This window comes from Diplotaxodon limnothrissa, linkage group LG23 (genome assembly GCF_057381915.1).
Source record: "Diplotaxodon limnothrissa isolate DT_005_m linkage group LG23, D_limnothrissa_male_GT1.1, whole genome shotgun sequence".
NCBI lineage: Eukaryota > Metazoa > Chordata > Actinopteri > Cichliformes > Cichlidae > Diplotaxodon > Diplotaxodon limnothrissa.
The window spans coordinates 49,893,096-49,908,744 of NC_140617.1; the positions used below are offsets into that span (position 1 = coordinate 49,893,096).

Below are 15,649 nucleotides of genomic sequence, written 5' to 3' on the forward strand. Positions count from 1 at the left end.
TTCCTGCAGTAAACATTACGATAGTATTCAGGAAAAAACATTTATTTTTATCATAACTCTGGTTTTACCTGGTCTATCAACACAATTTAAAAACTGGTATATAGTTTGAAGTCCACATTTCCAACACAAGTTGAAATGGAGACTCAGGGTGGCTGCAACTTATTGCTCTGTCATCTTAAATTGGTCATGTGATTTGGATGCGCTGGCGCATCCGTGGACCCCAAAGGGTTAAATATCTTAGGGTCTTGTTCATGAGTGAGGGGAGAGGGAAACAAGAGACTGACAGAGCGATTGGGGCTATACCAGTTTGTCATAGTGTAGAAGGCTAAGCTGTCGCTTTGCTGGTCGATCTACATCCCTATCCACACCTATGGTCACAAGCTCTGGATGGTGACTGAAAGAAAAACAAGAACGCAGAAACAAGTGCCAGAAATTATTTTTTTCCAAAGGGTAGCTGGCCTCTCCCTTAGAGAGAGTGTGAGGAGTTCAGTCTTTTGAAAGGGACATGCTGGGCATGTCCCAGCAGAAGGAGGCCCCAAGAAGACCCAGGACATGCTGGGGGAGATTACATCTCTCAGCTGGCCTGGGAAAGCTTGGTGTTCCCCTGGATAAGCTGAAGGAGGTGGCTGGGAAGTGGGAGGTCTTGGAGTCTCTGCTTAGAATGCTGTCCACGTGACCCATGCCCAGATAAACAGAAGATGATGGATGGATGGATATTTATGGACATAGAACTTACATGAACTGTACAAATTGTACTCATGTTTAAATTTGGTCTACTGACAAAATGAACTTTGAAGATTTCCACTTGGGTAACTTCTGAAGTTGAAAGCAAACAAAAAGAAACAAATCAAGATTTCATGGGCAAATTTTATAGCAAAATAATTCAGCATGTATGCATTAAAGAGTAGAGAGAAGTGACCTGAAGAAAGGATTCTTGAGATCCAGGATGTTCCCAGATCTGAAGCCTGATTGGTCCACTGTAGCTGTGATGTGGATGTCATAGCTTTGTCTGGAGTGAGAAAGATAAGGGTTGGTACAAGTTGAAATCTGTAACCTGGGAAAAACTTGTTGTTGAACCTTTATTGATCCCCAACCCCACTGACCTGTCTGCGATAAGTGCCTTTATTTGCCCACAAAGGTACATAAAAAGTGATTAGGAAGGCAACTGACAGATAATTAACTGGCAAATATTGTATCATTCATATTTGTAAGTAACGAGACAGTCTGAATTAGCTGATTATGTATTTTTCTGTGAGTTTCTCTCTTTTCTTGTGAAAACGTGTCCAACTGGCAACTCGAGCACTTTAAGCACCTGTGGAACTAAAGCAGGGTATTAAAGCTCCTTTGCTTTTCCCTCTTTGCCCTATTGATAATGCAGTCCTATGGATAGCACAGCTGTACCTGTTGTTAGCAGCCAGTTGGACTGTCCCAGACAAAGTCTGTCCAAGCTTGGCAAAGAGCGGCGTCTGAAGTAGACATCTGACCTGGAACCAGCGGGTCAGAGGCTCTGTGGGAGCAGTGGAGAACCATACTGTGGCCCTACAAAGAGAGTGAGAGAGATCACCTCCATACTGAACGGCTTCAGGTGAATATACCTATTGAGGGGGACATGGCTTAATATTTTGTTTGTCAGATCAAAATTTTCTGTGTGCTTGAATAATCAAAGTTTTTCTGTTGCTATAACATATTTTCGTTCCATGCATCCTTCCATTTGGTCTGCATTGAAAATCCTTCATTAAATCTTAGAAAGAAAGCATTGGATTACTTACTTGGATCCCAGGTAGGCCACATCAAACCAGAAGGCAAGTCCATGGATCAGACCAGACTGGAGCAGAGTAAACACAAAGGGAATCTCTATTCTGTAAACACAGATTTTGTTTTTCAATTTTCATCAAATAGTTAAAAACATTATAAGAAAAGTGTTGCACACAAAGGTTTTGGCATCCAGTGTTCGTTAATATGTCATTAACTTGTGTTTTTCTCAAACTGTTTGGACTATCTAGCATCACCTTACTTTCCAACCAGAAAAAGTAAAACATTAAGTAGTAACATATGTAAAGTATAATAAAGTATTAAATCATAAAGTAAGTCAATAATTCAACTTTGAACATTAAAAAAATGAAATGGCAAAGCTATCATTTATAGCACACTATAACAAAACCAACAGGAATTCTTAGAGTTAACTGATGTACGCTGTGTTTTTACTCAGGTGTGACTCGTTTATTTATATAACCACTCATCTGTTTTCTGCCTATAAGTACATTCCAGTCACATCTTAAATCATCAATAATGTGACATAATCACTGCATAGATGAGGTGTAGATACAATGTTTCTGATCAGGCAACAAATATGATTCAGTGTATAACCTGAGTAAATCCTCTTCTTTAGCTTCCATGAAATTGATGCAGTGCTTGACAGACCTGGCCATCAGGATATGAACATCAAATGTGTCCTGGAACAAACGTTTAAATTTATTACAAGCTTTTGATAAGAGTATAAAATTTAGGAGGAAAAAGAAACTGCGAAAGCAACAATGCCAATTATCACACAGAGTGATGACAAATTAAAAGAGCACACATTAAAAAATGTCACAGTAAGTGTTCGTCCACAGCGGCTCCAGGGCTCCTTTGCACTGATTCTCTGTCCCTTTAGGCTGGAACTTGAACTTCTGGCTCTGTGGACGCATTCGTCCAAAAGACATTTCCTTGTTTTCCTGTTTTGATGTCATGCACAGAGAGTGCTCAGTTGTGTTGAGGAACATATTATTCATGGTCCTGGGTGAATTCACGCAGCATTTTGCATCACTTTGATGTTTTTGTTTTAAATAGAAAAGCTTATTGTGGTTGCTGCTTTGTGTAATGTTTATAATAACTTCAGGAAGTCCTTAGTGTATTTAGTTCTCAGTTCCTAGTTTCCTTAGCTTTATTCCTTGTTTTGTGTCCTTCCTTCTGGTGACAGTTCTCTTGTATTAAGTTTATGAATATGTGTTTTCCCTCTTCAGTTTTCACTCCTCCTGCTTTATTTTGTGTTTGTTTTGTGTACCTTGCCTTCAGCTCCCTTTGTCAGACCGCCAGTTTACCTTCCCCTCATGCAATGTTGCCTCTAATGTTTCACGTGTCTGAACGAACACACAAACTCCCTGAGCGTCTCTTGGACTGCTGTGAGCAACAGCAGACGTGTGCACTGTAGTCACGCCAGCATCCGATCCATCCAAGTCACATGTTTATTAAAGTAATCAAATTACAGCATTTATGTTAGACGACTTCTAATTAACTGCTTTATCCCACTTACAATGAAAATTTAAAAGAATCTTGTTCATGACCTGTAGCATGTTAACACTGTTGGAAGTAAAAATAACTTGAACTCCAATTTTGAAAACACAACTTTCTTTTTTAAATAAAGCTCTGACTGTATTATGAGTCTGTGGTCTGGGAGAGAGTCTGTAACTCTGTCTGCAAATACAGTAAATAATGACCAATGTTGGGTAATTAACTACATAGTTACTTCTTCAAAAAAGTAACTGAGTTTTGCAAACAACAAAGTTTTGCAGCTGTTTACCTAAAAATGCAGCCAAAGCGTTTTTAAACAAACATTTCAAACTATTTACAGAACAATCAGCTGTTCTGCATCTAATCTGATGCCACACAGATTATTTGTTTCACTCCAAAAATAATTTGTGTCCACTATGAGATGAAGGAGAACAACAGCCTGATACCTGCAGGCCTGACAGCAGCAGATGTGTCACTGCTGTAACACCTGTAACACTCAGCAGTCGCCTCATTGTTCTGACACACACAACAACACTAATGACTACACTATTGACTACACTACACGCTAACTACACACTAACTACACACTAACTACACACTGACTACACACTGACTACACGCTAACTACACGCTAACTACACGCTAACTACACACTAACTACACACTGACTACACACTGACTACACACTGACTACACGCTAACTACACGCTAACTACACACTAACTACACACTAACTACACACTAACTACACGCTAACTACACGCTAACTACACACTAACTACACACTGACTACACACTGACTACACACTCACTACACACTAACTACACACTAACTACACACTGACTACACGCTAACTACACGCTAACTACACACTAACTACACACTAACTACACACTCACTACACACTAACTACACACTAACTATACGCTAACTACACGCTAACTACACACTAACTACACACTAACTACACACTGACTACACACTCACTACACACTAACTACACACTAACTACACACTAACTACACACTCACTACACACTAACTACACACTAACTACACGCTAACTACACACTCACTACACACTAACTACACGCTAACTACACACTCACTACACACTAACTACACACTAACTACACACTGACTACACACTCACTACACACTAACTACACACTAACTACACACTAACTACACACTCACTACACACTCACTACACACTAACTACACGCTAACTACACACTAACTACACACTAACTACACACTCACTACACACTCACTACACACTGACTACACACTCACTACACACTGACTACACACTCACTACACACTAACTACACACTAACTACACACTAACTACACACTGACTACACACTCACTACACACTAACTACACGCTAACTACACACTAACTACACACTAACTACACACTCACTACACACTAACTACACGCTAACTACACACTAACTACACGCTAACTACACACTCACTACACACTAACTACACGCTAACTACACACTAACTACACACTAACTACATACTAACTACACACTCACTACACACTGACTACACACTAACTACACACTAACTACACACTGACTACACACTAACTACACACTCACTACACACTAACTACACGCTCACTACACGCTAACTACACACTAACTACACACTAACTACACACTGACTACACACTAACTACACACTAACTACACACTAACTACACACTGACTACACACTCACTACACACTAACTACACACTAACTACACACTAACTACACACTAACTACACACTAACTACACGCTAACTACACACTAACTACACGCTAACTACACACTCACTACACACTAACTACACGCTAACTACACACTAACTACACACTAACTACATACTAACTACACACTCACTACACACTGACTACACACTAACTACACACTAACTACACACTGACTACACACTCACTACACACTAACTACACGCTCACTACACGCTAACTACACACTAACTACACACTAACTACACACTGACTACACACTAACTACACACTGACTACACACTGACTACACACTAACTACACACTGACTACACACTAACTACACACTAACTACACACTCACTACACACTAAACGTCTCAAATCTCTCACATCTCAAACACGCCGTCACTCCTAAAACTTCCCCCTCCCTAAACAACTAAAGGCCATGTTGCCATATCGTTTTTTGATTGGTCCACATGGTACATTTTTCCACCAATAGGAAAGGCTGGGAGTTTTGTTTTTGCTCACAGGCTTTCGAGCGTTTTCCTTATAAAACGCCGTTATTACCGTTTCTTCCTGCAGTAAATATAAACAACGACAGTATTCAGGAAGAAAAACAAACATTGCAGATATTTTATCATAACTCTGGTTTTACGTGGCCGATCAACACAATTTAAAAACTGGTATAAAGTCCACACTTTCCCGTCAGTTGTTCGTCTGTCCTGCTCACATCTCCAATGGTTGTACACGTTGTCATTAACGTGGCTTCACTCCACATCAGCCGCTTTGCTAAAACACCGGTGTCGGCACATAAGGACGCTGTCAGAGCCTGTCAGCGATGTTGATTAGCTGCATATATACGAATGTGAATCACATCATTGGCTGGACTATGGGATAAGGTGGCATCATTCTGATCCCATACGGGAGCAGCCAGTCACTGACTCACACTGCAGAACTGAATTGTTAAAGTATTTATTTTAATTTCAATTCAGGTTAGATTTTTCATCTGTGCGCAGAGACCGTGCCTGCAATTGTGCTGGACTCCACAATTCTGACAATATTATGTACATCATTTTGATCAAAACCATCCAATGAGCCCTCAATAAAACAGCTTTATCTTTTGTTTTTATCATAACATGATGAGGAAGACAATCAAAACAACTGGGAACTGTTCTGCAGTCAATTGAAAAATCTAATCACATGTTCCCGGTCATGCTGACCACATTATTCCCTGCCTGGTTTAGACTGTTCAGTAAAACTCATGATGGTCTCTGGGTTCAAGCCAATGACCCATCTGTGAGAACAATTTTCATTGCTAAAAGTGGAGTCAGTTTAACACAGAATTTGGCATTGATGACCATACAACCCTGAGCATGATTGATCTTGTCCAAACTCAAATGCTAAATACGATCAGGCCTGGTTAGTACTCGAATCGAAAAGTACTTTGATGCCATGATCCAACCGCCATAGGCAGAATCTGGACTCAGTGCTCATGGACTGTCTCTGACACATATGAAACTTCACCTTCAATTTAGAGATGGTACTAGGCCTCACTTGAAACAATGCTGCTACTTGATTTTGCAGAAGACCAAATTGTAGTTGCCAGATCAGCCAAATGTGTCATGCTTGGATAAGATATCTATTGACTGTTGAAACGGGGTCCATGCTAACAGGTCCTGATAATCAGGCACCAGTCAGCCACCTGATCATCAGCTCTACCAGAAGCTCAAAACAAGAGTCAATCATACAACAAGCTGACTGGAAATGGTAGCGCAGATTTGGCACGTTTTCCATGGGTGCAACCCACTAATACATTTTCCTTACAAATGTGGCACCATCTAAGATCACAAATATCCTTAGTTTTTGTGCTGAGTTTAATGTTCATTACACATTTTCTATTCATCTACGTGTATGTTTTGTATCATACAGTGCACCATACCACTATAGGCTGCCTGAATAACTCTTCCACCGCAGCATTGTGAAGAGCACTCAGGTTCACGCCATAGAAGCTCCTCTGCTGCCTGAAGGGAAACATGTAAAGAGCAGAGATCAAGTTATTTGCAGTCGACCGATTGGCACAACTGGTGGTTAACACCGTACCTGTAATTTTACCCCTCAGTTTCTAAATGCGCTCAGATGGCAACTTAATTAGTCTGAGCAAAATATTTAACAATAGCTTATATATACTGTGGTGTGAAAAAATGTTTGCCCTCTTCCTTTTTTCCCATTTAGATAAAACATAACAAAAGTAAACACAACATGCAGTTTGTGAATGAAGGTGTAAAACAATCTGCATCTACAACCTACAAAAGTAATTACCCCCCCTAAACCTAACGAGTGGTTGGGCCACGCTTAGCACCAACAACAGTAGTCAGATGTTTGTCATAACTGGCAATGAGTGTTTTAGAGTGGAATTTAGACCCACTCATCTTTGCAGAATTGATGTAATTCAGCCACGCTGCAGGGTATTTTTAAGGTCGTGCCACAGCATGTCAGTCGGATTCAGGTCAGGATTTTGGATGGATGAAGAAAAACAAAATGAAGACTTTGGAGGGGTCTAGTCAGAGGTGGACTTGCTGATGTGTTTGGATCGTTATCCTGCTGTAGAGCTCAGGGTGACGAGCAGATGGTCGGACATTCTCCTTCAGGATGTTCTGGTAGACATTCATGGTTCCGTTTACCACGGCCAGTCTTCCAGGTCTCGCGGCAGCAAAACCTCCCCAGACCAGACCCCCAGGGCCATGAAGGTTTTGATTTTTTTTCCCCTTAATAATAAACGCCTTCATTTTGTGTTCACTTGTGTTAACTTTGTCTAATATTTAAGTTTGTTGGATCAGAAATGTGTATGAGAAATACACAACCCCCACCCCCCAAAAAACAGGAAATCATGCAGAACTTCAGAGAATAATTAATGTTATTGTAAATGTGATTACAAAGATTAAAATTGTCAAATGTCTTTCTTCTACTGCTGAAAAGTGAGGGAAGTAGAAACTGATGGAAAACGTTTACAGTTTACATTCATTCCTCAGTACCGACGGAGCCTGACCTGCACATAGTGGTAAAGCAGTGAGGGGAAGAGAGCATAGCAGCACTCACATACACACACATGGTGGCATGCATGCATGCACATGCAAACTCCAAAACAGAGGTGGTATTGTTTGCAGGCTGAACACGTCAAAGGCATGGAAGCGATCGTCACCAGAGCTGTATTTTAAATGAAGTCAGAAGTCTTAAAAACATGTTCTGTGAACTGGCCAAAGCATGCTGGCACATACGAGCGGTGATCAGGCCTGAGAGCCCAGTAATTAGGGCTGTATCCACATGAGTCAGGTGCTCAGAGTCCCCTGTATGACCTCTGGTCTAGTATGCATGCCGTTTTCCACTTTGTCCAACGTCACATCAAACAAATGAATGACAAATGTTATAAAAACAAGAAAGGCATGCTGTCTCATCATAAAAGTTCTTTCTGTTCCTTTTTTGTTGTGTTTCTTCAAAGTATATTTCTCCCTGTGTTAACATGAAATGATGGGTCCAGGTGATCAGAAATATTCCTGCCTTAGCTTAAAAATCAGAAGGTCAAGACTAGGGTCCAGTTGTGTTTCAGAGAATAAGGTTTAAATACTATTTTGAGAAAACGATTCTATTTGGGAATTTGTGCTAATATGCAGATTACAGTTGTTGTTTCAAGATAAACTGCCATGGATACTACACCCTCACGCCTTATGTAGATGATTAGCCGTCTTGTGATAGAACATACGTCCTTTATTGCACGAGGGTGGAACCGTTGATAACCTTGCATCTGTGCATCACCAGCCATTTCAATTTGTACAAATCCACTCGTCCTATTTGTGAGGTTGACCAAATGGAGCTTTTTGCACCATCTGATTAACCACACTGTGTCTCTGTGCAAAAAGATCATTTCCTTCCTTGCTACTAAAACCGATTTCACTCACTCAGAGGGTACAGCAATATTACTTTCTATGTGTTATTTAGATTTTTTTTGTGTGCCTTGCATTTGGTTTTACTTCCCCTTCTGTCTCGTTGGTCCGGTTCAGTTCACCAGTGCATTGTTTTCCCAGCTGAGTTGCTTCTCTCTAATCACCTCCTGTGCATATTTAAGCCCTCAGTTTGACATGTTTTTCCCTCGTTTGCACCCTACTATATGTCCCGTACCTCTTCAGCTTCTGACTTTTTCCTGCTTTCTTTATGGACTTCGACTGATACAAAAAAACCCAAATCCATTTTGGTTTGTATGAGTCAGGACTGGACTAAATGTTTCACAGCCTGACTGTCAAACGTGCGAGATATAAAAAGGAGCCAGTGTGTTCGTGTCCCCGGGAATAGAGTTATGTCTGTGCATCTGTGCGTGAGTGACAGACCAGAAATTGGCCCGTGCGTAGTGCTCAAAGTACAGCTGGTCATCACTGAAAGGAGCCACGTGAATGTCTCCATAGGAGGGAAACATCACACCTGGAAATTGAGAGAAGTGGATAATAATAGAAAGGCAGAGAAAATGAATAAGTGAAAGACAAAAACGCTAACAGAGGAAGATATAGTCGCTCCTGTTCCACTGCAGAATGTGGGGGCAGGCTCAAGGTGCAGTTTCATAAAACTGCTTCAGCCAATGAGCTGCTGTCACCATAAAATCGAACCAAACCTCGTCAGCAGAGGAAATCAAGATTTCACTGCATTGCTGTTTATTACTTCCACCATTAGAGTGACAGCAGCAGTTTTCATTTGTTATTCCTCTCACGTAAAGAAAATGCACCGAGCTGAAGAGCTGAACTAATCAGTCCAGCCCTGCTCAGTACTTTTTGAGGTGCCACTTGGAACAAAGTACCTTCTTACTCAGAACAAAGAGAATTCCTGCAGTTGGAACTCAATTAAAGGTGTTCTTTTTCTCAGTGTTTTTAATCACATCCATAGTGGCTTATACAAATGATGCCTCGTTACATTAAAACATAGTTTAACCTCAATATCTGGATTCCTACCATTGGGTTTGAGCCATCTCCTGGCAAACAAGAAGTTCTCCATGAGCCTTTCGTTAACTAACATATAACCCATGGGCTCAGAGATGATGACATCCACCATGTCAGGAAGATTGACCTGCTCCATCTCCCCCTCAAAGACCCTGATGTGCTCAGAGAGACGGTTATCCTCCACCAGGATCTGAACAGGAGACAGAAAATATCTCCTGCGTTAAACAACTCACTGTAAGACTGCACGACTATTAAAGAATATTAACTTCACTCCATAGCACCAGGACACTGTCCCACATACTATACTGTACTGTGCAACACTCTGGAAACATGTTAGCAGACGTTCCTATTTTGTCTTATGTTTGTATCCCAGTCATTATCAATCTGTTTCATAATAAGTAATCATTTTAGCCATTGTGAACCCCGCTTTTTAGAGAAGTTTGTCTCCAAATAAACTTTCATGTTTATGAGAAATAGTTTTCTCAAGTTTTTAACAGGACTTTAGCTAGGGTTTATTAAACTCATTTGACTCAGGAATGGACTTTTGTAGTCTAAAGCCTGCAGTACTAAAGTACTTTAGCCTACAAGCTACAGTTGCTTGTGTGGCAAGATCTGAAAACTGCTGTTCACAAACGCTGCCCATCTAATCTGACTGAGCTGGAGCTGTTTCAAAGAAGAATGGGCAAAGATTTCAGTCTGTAGATGTGCAAAGCTGGTAGAGACAGACCCTAAAAGACTGGCAGCTGGAACTGCAGCAAAAGCTGGTTCTACAAAGTGTTGACTCAGGGGCTGAATAATTACGCACACCCCACTTTGCAGTTATTTATTTGTACAAAATGTTTGGAGTCATGTCTGATGTTCGTTCCACTTCTCACGTGTGCACTACTTTGTGTTGGTCTTTCACCTGGAATTATAATAAAACTGATTCATGTTTGTGGCTGTAATGTGACAAAATGTGGGAAAGTTCAAGGGGCCGAATACTTTTGCAAACCACTGTACATGCCAATATGTAATTACCAGTCCACCTAACACGAATGTCTTCTAACTGTGGTAGGATGGCAGAATATTTGGAGCAAATCCATGCAGACACAAAGGAAGAATGCACACACAGAAAGTCTCCTGTTGTTAAAGTTTGCATTACTTATTTAACCCAAAGAGTTTTTACAAATAGCTGTTCCTGTCTGTGTTTAAAAAGCACTTTTGCATGACAGTAGTATTGTTTCAGTTACGAATGTATCATTTCCAGCACTGGTGTAAGTCTGTACTGTGTGCTTCAGCTTTCTGCAGCCCCTATCCTACTAAACTCTTGGCCACATGTTGAAGCAATCCATTAACTCCTGAGAATGCCACGCTCTGCATCTCATGTATGTGCCCTATGTGCTTGCACGCATGACTCTGGTCTCACTTAAGACTTTATCAAAGCCAAAATGCATGTAGACTGTAATCCAGGCCCTTCATGTCTTTAGCTCTTACACACCAAAACTTCAAATTATGCTTGTAGGTTAGTTAGAGAATGCTAAACAATGGCTTCATTATTGCAAGAAAGGTTTTCAAATATAAACAAAGAGTTAAACCTGCACAGTTAAGGAAAACAATATAAACGGTAAAAGAATGAACCACGCTGACCTGTGTATACTTGGCCATAGGGCTGGACTCAACAGCATACACTCTGGCAGCCCCTGCCTGCACTGCAAAAAAAGACAGAATACCAGAACCACAGCCCACATCCAGAACCACCTACAGAGACAAGAAAGCATGCAGACGCCAAGTCAAACTTCCCATAGAATAAAGACAAAGTGAAAACCTCAGACCAAAAGTGAAAAGGAAAAGAACTGAAAGTGTCACAAAGCAAAAACTGTAGACAGCTTTTCAGCAAAAGCACAAGCTTTTATATGGAAAACAATAAGAAACCAGGAAATGGGAAAACACGTTTCACAGCAGTGAAATAGGTAAACTGTACAGACCTTATAGACATAATTAAGGAACGTGCTATAACACTATCCATTCATAGAAGTGCACCTTGTCTCTGAAGTCAGCCTCATTGACTAAAATGGCTTTCTGATAGGTGGCGTTCCTCAAGTAGTCCTGAAGCAGGCTCTGCTGCTGGGTCAGACAGCTGTGGAACTGCAAACACGCAGAAGCATTAAACCATGTTCGAGTGTCAAATTTAAGGTTCGAATTCTTGGTTCGCTTACCTGGTAGCACTGTGCAGGGTTCTTTTCAATTCTTCTGTTAAACATTGTTGGTCCTCTCTCTGCATCCTTATTGCCTCCCTGATGTACTTCAATCCAACCTTTCCCCTTCTCTTCATTTTCCTCGGTCTTCAGTAATCTCTGGAAGTTCTGCATATCTAAAGAGTCAAAGACAAGTTTCTTTCAGCAGTCTACAAATCAGAACTTCTCATGGTAGGAATTATTATAGAATATACTCTACAAACCAGCTGGAGTTTTGAATTGCAGCAGAAGACTGAAGTTGTTGTTGTTGGTGACTAAGAAGGACTGACCTCCGACCTGGCAGCAGTCCATCTCCTCGGAAACAGTGAACTGGAAAACCAATGCTTCGTTGGCTGTAAACACGTTCCACACATAAAGAGGACACTTAAAAACAGTAAGATTTGTATCCACAGAGTTTTTAAGTGCCAAACGTCACCGAGATCAGCAGCTGTGAGTCATTTAAAGAACACGTCATAGCAACTGCATTGACACCAGACATGGTGCAATATTCAGCTTCTTCAGATCATGACACCTCCCCTCTGGGACTGTACAGAAGCAGGGGCGACCTCGTGAATCAGTACCAGAGGGGAGGATGGAAGTCAACTGACTAATGTGTGGCGCAAGGTTTTGCTGGCCATTCACTGTACAAGGTCTGTGCTGGTCTTGCCTTTTCACTTGTTCACCATGAAGGCTGCTGTAAGGGCTTCTAGGTGACTCGGGATTAGGAAGAATGATTCATTAGATGAAAGCCGGAGTATGATCAACACTGGCTGGGCCACCTACGTGAGCTTGAAAGACCCCAAAACCCATAAAGACCTCAGAAACATCACTGAGGAAAACTAAATACAAGACAGAGCGACGTATTTCCATGAAAACTTTACTTAAACAAAAAACATAAACTGCTAATGTTACCCACTCACATGCAAAGTGTTACAGCCAACGTGTGACCCACTGGGACACAAACTTCCATACAAGAGCAGTAAAGTTAGGTCAGAACTAACCACCTTCTATTGCCAGATGATATTCACTATAAATACATATATACATACTTTCAATTACTAACTGGCTTTCTGTTATTACTGCCGCTAACCACTGGTCTAAGCAAACATAGTGTGTTTGTATAGTTGTGTATGTGTTTTGCTTTTCCTTGCGTACTTACCATCCTGCACAGTTACCTGCTGAGCTTCCTGTCCTGTGGTGAGATGAAGAGTGAGTTCTTGGTCGTTTCTCTGTCCGCACACATTCATATGCTGGCCTCTGCTCACCTCTCCTTGAACCTGCTCCTCCTTCAGAAGCCAACCACAGCAAAGTGTTCAGCTCTGTCTTCCAAATCTTAAGTTTGCCTACAAGCGAACTGCATTATGTATAACTGCATTATTAGTTATGGAGCAGAATTTGCTAACTGCAGAGAAAAAACAATACCTATCTTGCACGGACAAAACTATATAAAGTTTTTGCTTTTGTTCACTGGATAAATTCTCAACACAGCAATTTCAGTGATGGGAAATGTCATGGTGGGAATTTCCACTTTCAAATTGAAGGCTGAGCTGGTCGTTCTGATGCTACTGACTTGGCCAATGCAATCCCTACAGTGAAGCATGGTGGTGCGGCATCATACTGTGGGAATGTTTGTTTTTGCTGCAAAAACAGGGAAGACTCGTCAGTGAGTGGTCCAGCCAGAACCCAGGCTTCAGTCAAATGTTCATGTGATGCCAGAGCTACAGGGACACGCCCAAAAAGTACTGCAGTCCTTTGCCCTCCAGCCATCCTTTGAACAGTTTTGGGTTTAACTTGACCAAAATTCCAGATAGCTGCTGTGCTATGCACTAATTGGGCGATCGTGGCTCAAGAGTTGGGAGTTCGCCTTGTAATCGGAAGGTTGCCGGTTCGAGCCCCGACAGTCTCGGTCGTTGTGTCCTTGGGCAAGACACTTCACCCGTTGCCTACTGGTGGTGGTCAGAGGGCCCGGTGGCGCCAGTGTCCGGCAGCCTCGCCTCTGTCAGTGCGCCCCAGGGTGGCTGTGGCTACAATGTAGCTTCATCACCAGTGTGCGAATGGGTGGATGACTGGATATGTAAAGCGCTTTGGGGTCCTTAGGGACTAGTAAAGCGCTATATAAATACAGGCCATTTAATCAGCCTTTATTGATAGCTATCAGAATGGCGTCGATCATGGCACTAACATGTGAACACGCCTCTCCTAACCCGGCCTTACAGCCCATATTGCACCAACCCCTGCTTCTCCACAGTAACACAGGCTGCCAGGCTCATTTAAACTGTAGGAATGATTTACCTGACACCGGGAAAAATACTCTGTCAACCTTACTGTTATAAAGCGACATTAATATGACAAATTAACACTACTGGAATTTTCAGGCCCTATACTGTAAATGTTCAAGTCAACAGGATGTAAGACTTATGTGCATCTGTTAGTTTAACCTTGCTTTAACAATGAACAGTTTCTTCTTCTTCAGCCTAACTGCAAAAAGGTGACAAAGCCTCTGCTGACTTTTACAGATGACTGTAGACACAAATACTTCGACGACTCTCCAGACCTCCTTTGTACATACTGATGAGGATTTGAACCAAAACTTTCACTGATTTTCATTTCAGTTCTTGTGTAATTGTTCTTCTTAACAGCTCAATAATAAATAAAAAGGCATGTTTTTTAGAATTATACACAGCTGATCCTACGTTCTCAACAGCAGCAGCCTGTTTGCTTTCACTTCCACAGCAACAGCATTCATGCAGAATTACAGCTACAGTAGCCAATGCCAGTGCATGCAAAACACTTTGTTGGAGGTGAAAGAGTGCACCTCTGTCACCTCCAATATCACCTCTTTATGTGTATCCACGCATGCTTCAGCTCTCACCTTTTCCTGCAGAGTGAAGACCCTGACAGAGAAAGCCAGTGAATGATCACTTCTCGTCTCCATTTTTCAGTGTAAAAGGAAGCTGCTCTTTGGAAAGAGAGAAAAAGGGAGGAGGAGGCACAGAAGGAATGGAAGAAAGAGGGAGGAGGGATGAATGCAGGGAGTCCAGCAGGGAAAATAAATTACGTAGAAATCCAGAACTAACCAACTAACATAACATCGGACCAGTAGCCTCGCTGGCTCAGTTGTACATTGTGGTATAGCTCCCAAAGAAAAAACGAAAGTCTGCATTTAGTATTCCAGAAGTAACTTACTGGAATACTGGAATACTGCATTCAGTATTCCAGTATCAATCGTGTATTGTAACGTCGAGGTGTTAGATCAGCGTTTCAGTCTCAGTACAGCTACACCCTGCAGCTGAGCTGGAGCACAAACAGTGTTTCAAAGAGAAGAATTGTTTTCTCACACTGGTGTTAACATTAGGTCAGTGGAACTTTACATTATCGACAGGTTCAGAAGTGGATTATTTGCTGTTTGTTCTTGTATTTGGATCGATACTTGATACGT

General features: G+C 41.5%; 1 protein-coding gene across 1 annotated transcript; it reads right to left on the reverse strand.

Annotated features, from left to right (window-relative positions):
- Positions 1-773: 773 nt before the first annotated feature.
- Positions 774-15,145, reverse strand: LOC146609024 (histone-arginine methyltransferase CARM1-like). The gene is made up of 14 exons (XM_085348227.1): positions 15,083-15,145; positions 13,370-13,496; positions 12,435-12,563; positions 12,193-12,347; positions 12,017-12,121; positions 11,624-11,734; positions 10,010-10,187; positions 9,398-9,488; positions 6,958-7,039; positions 2,368-2,453; positions 1,770-1,859; positions 1,402-1,539; positions 920-1,009; positions 774-816 (listed from the first exon to the last, which is right to left on the reverse strand). The coding sequence occupies exons 1-14, from the start codon at positions 15,143-15,145 to the stop codon at positions 774-776; spliced, it is 1,488 nt and encodes a 495-aa protein (XP_085204353.1).
- Positions 15,146-15,649: the final 504 nt, after the last annotated feature.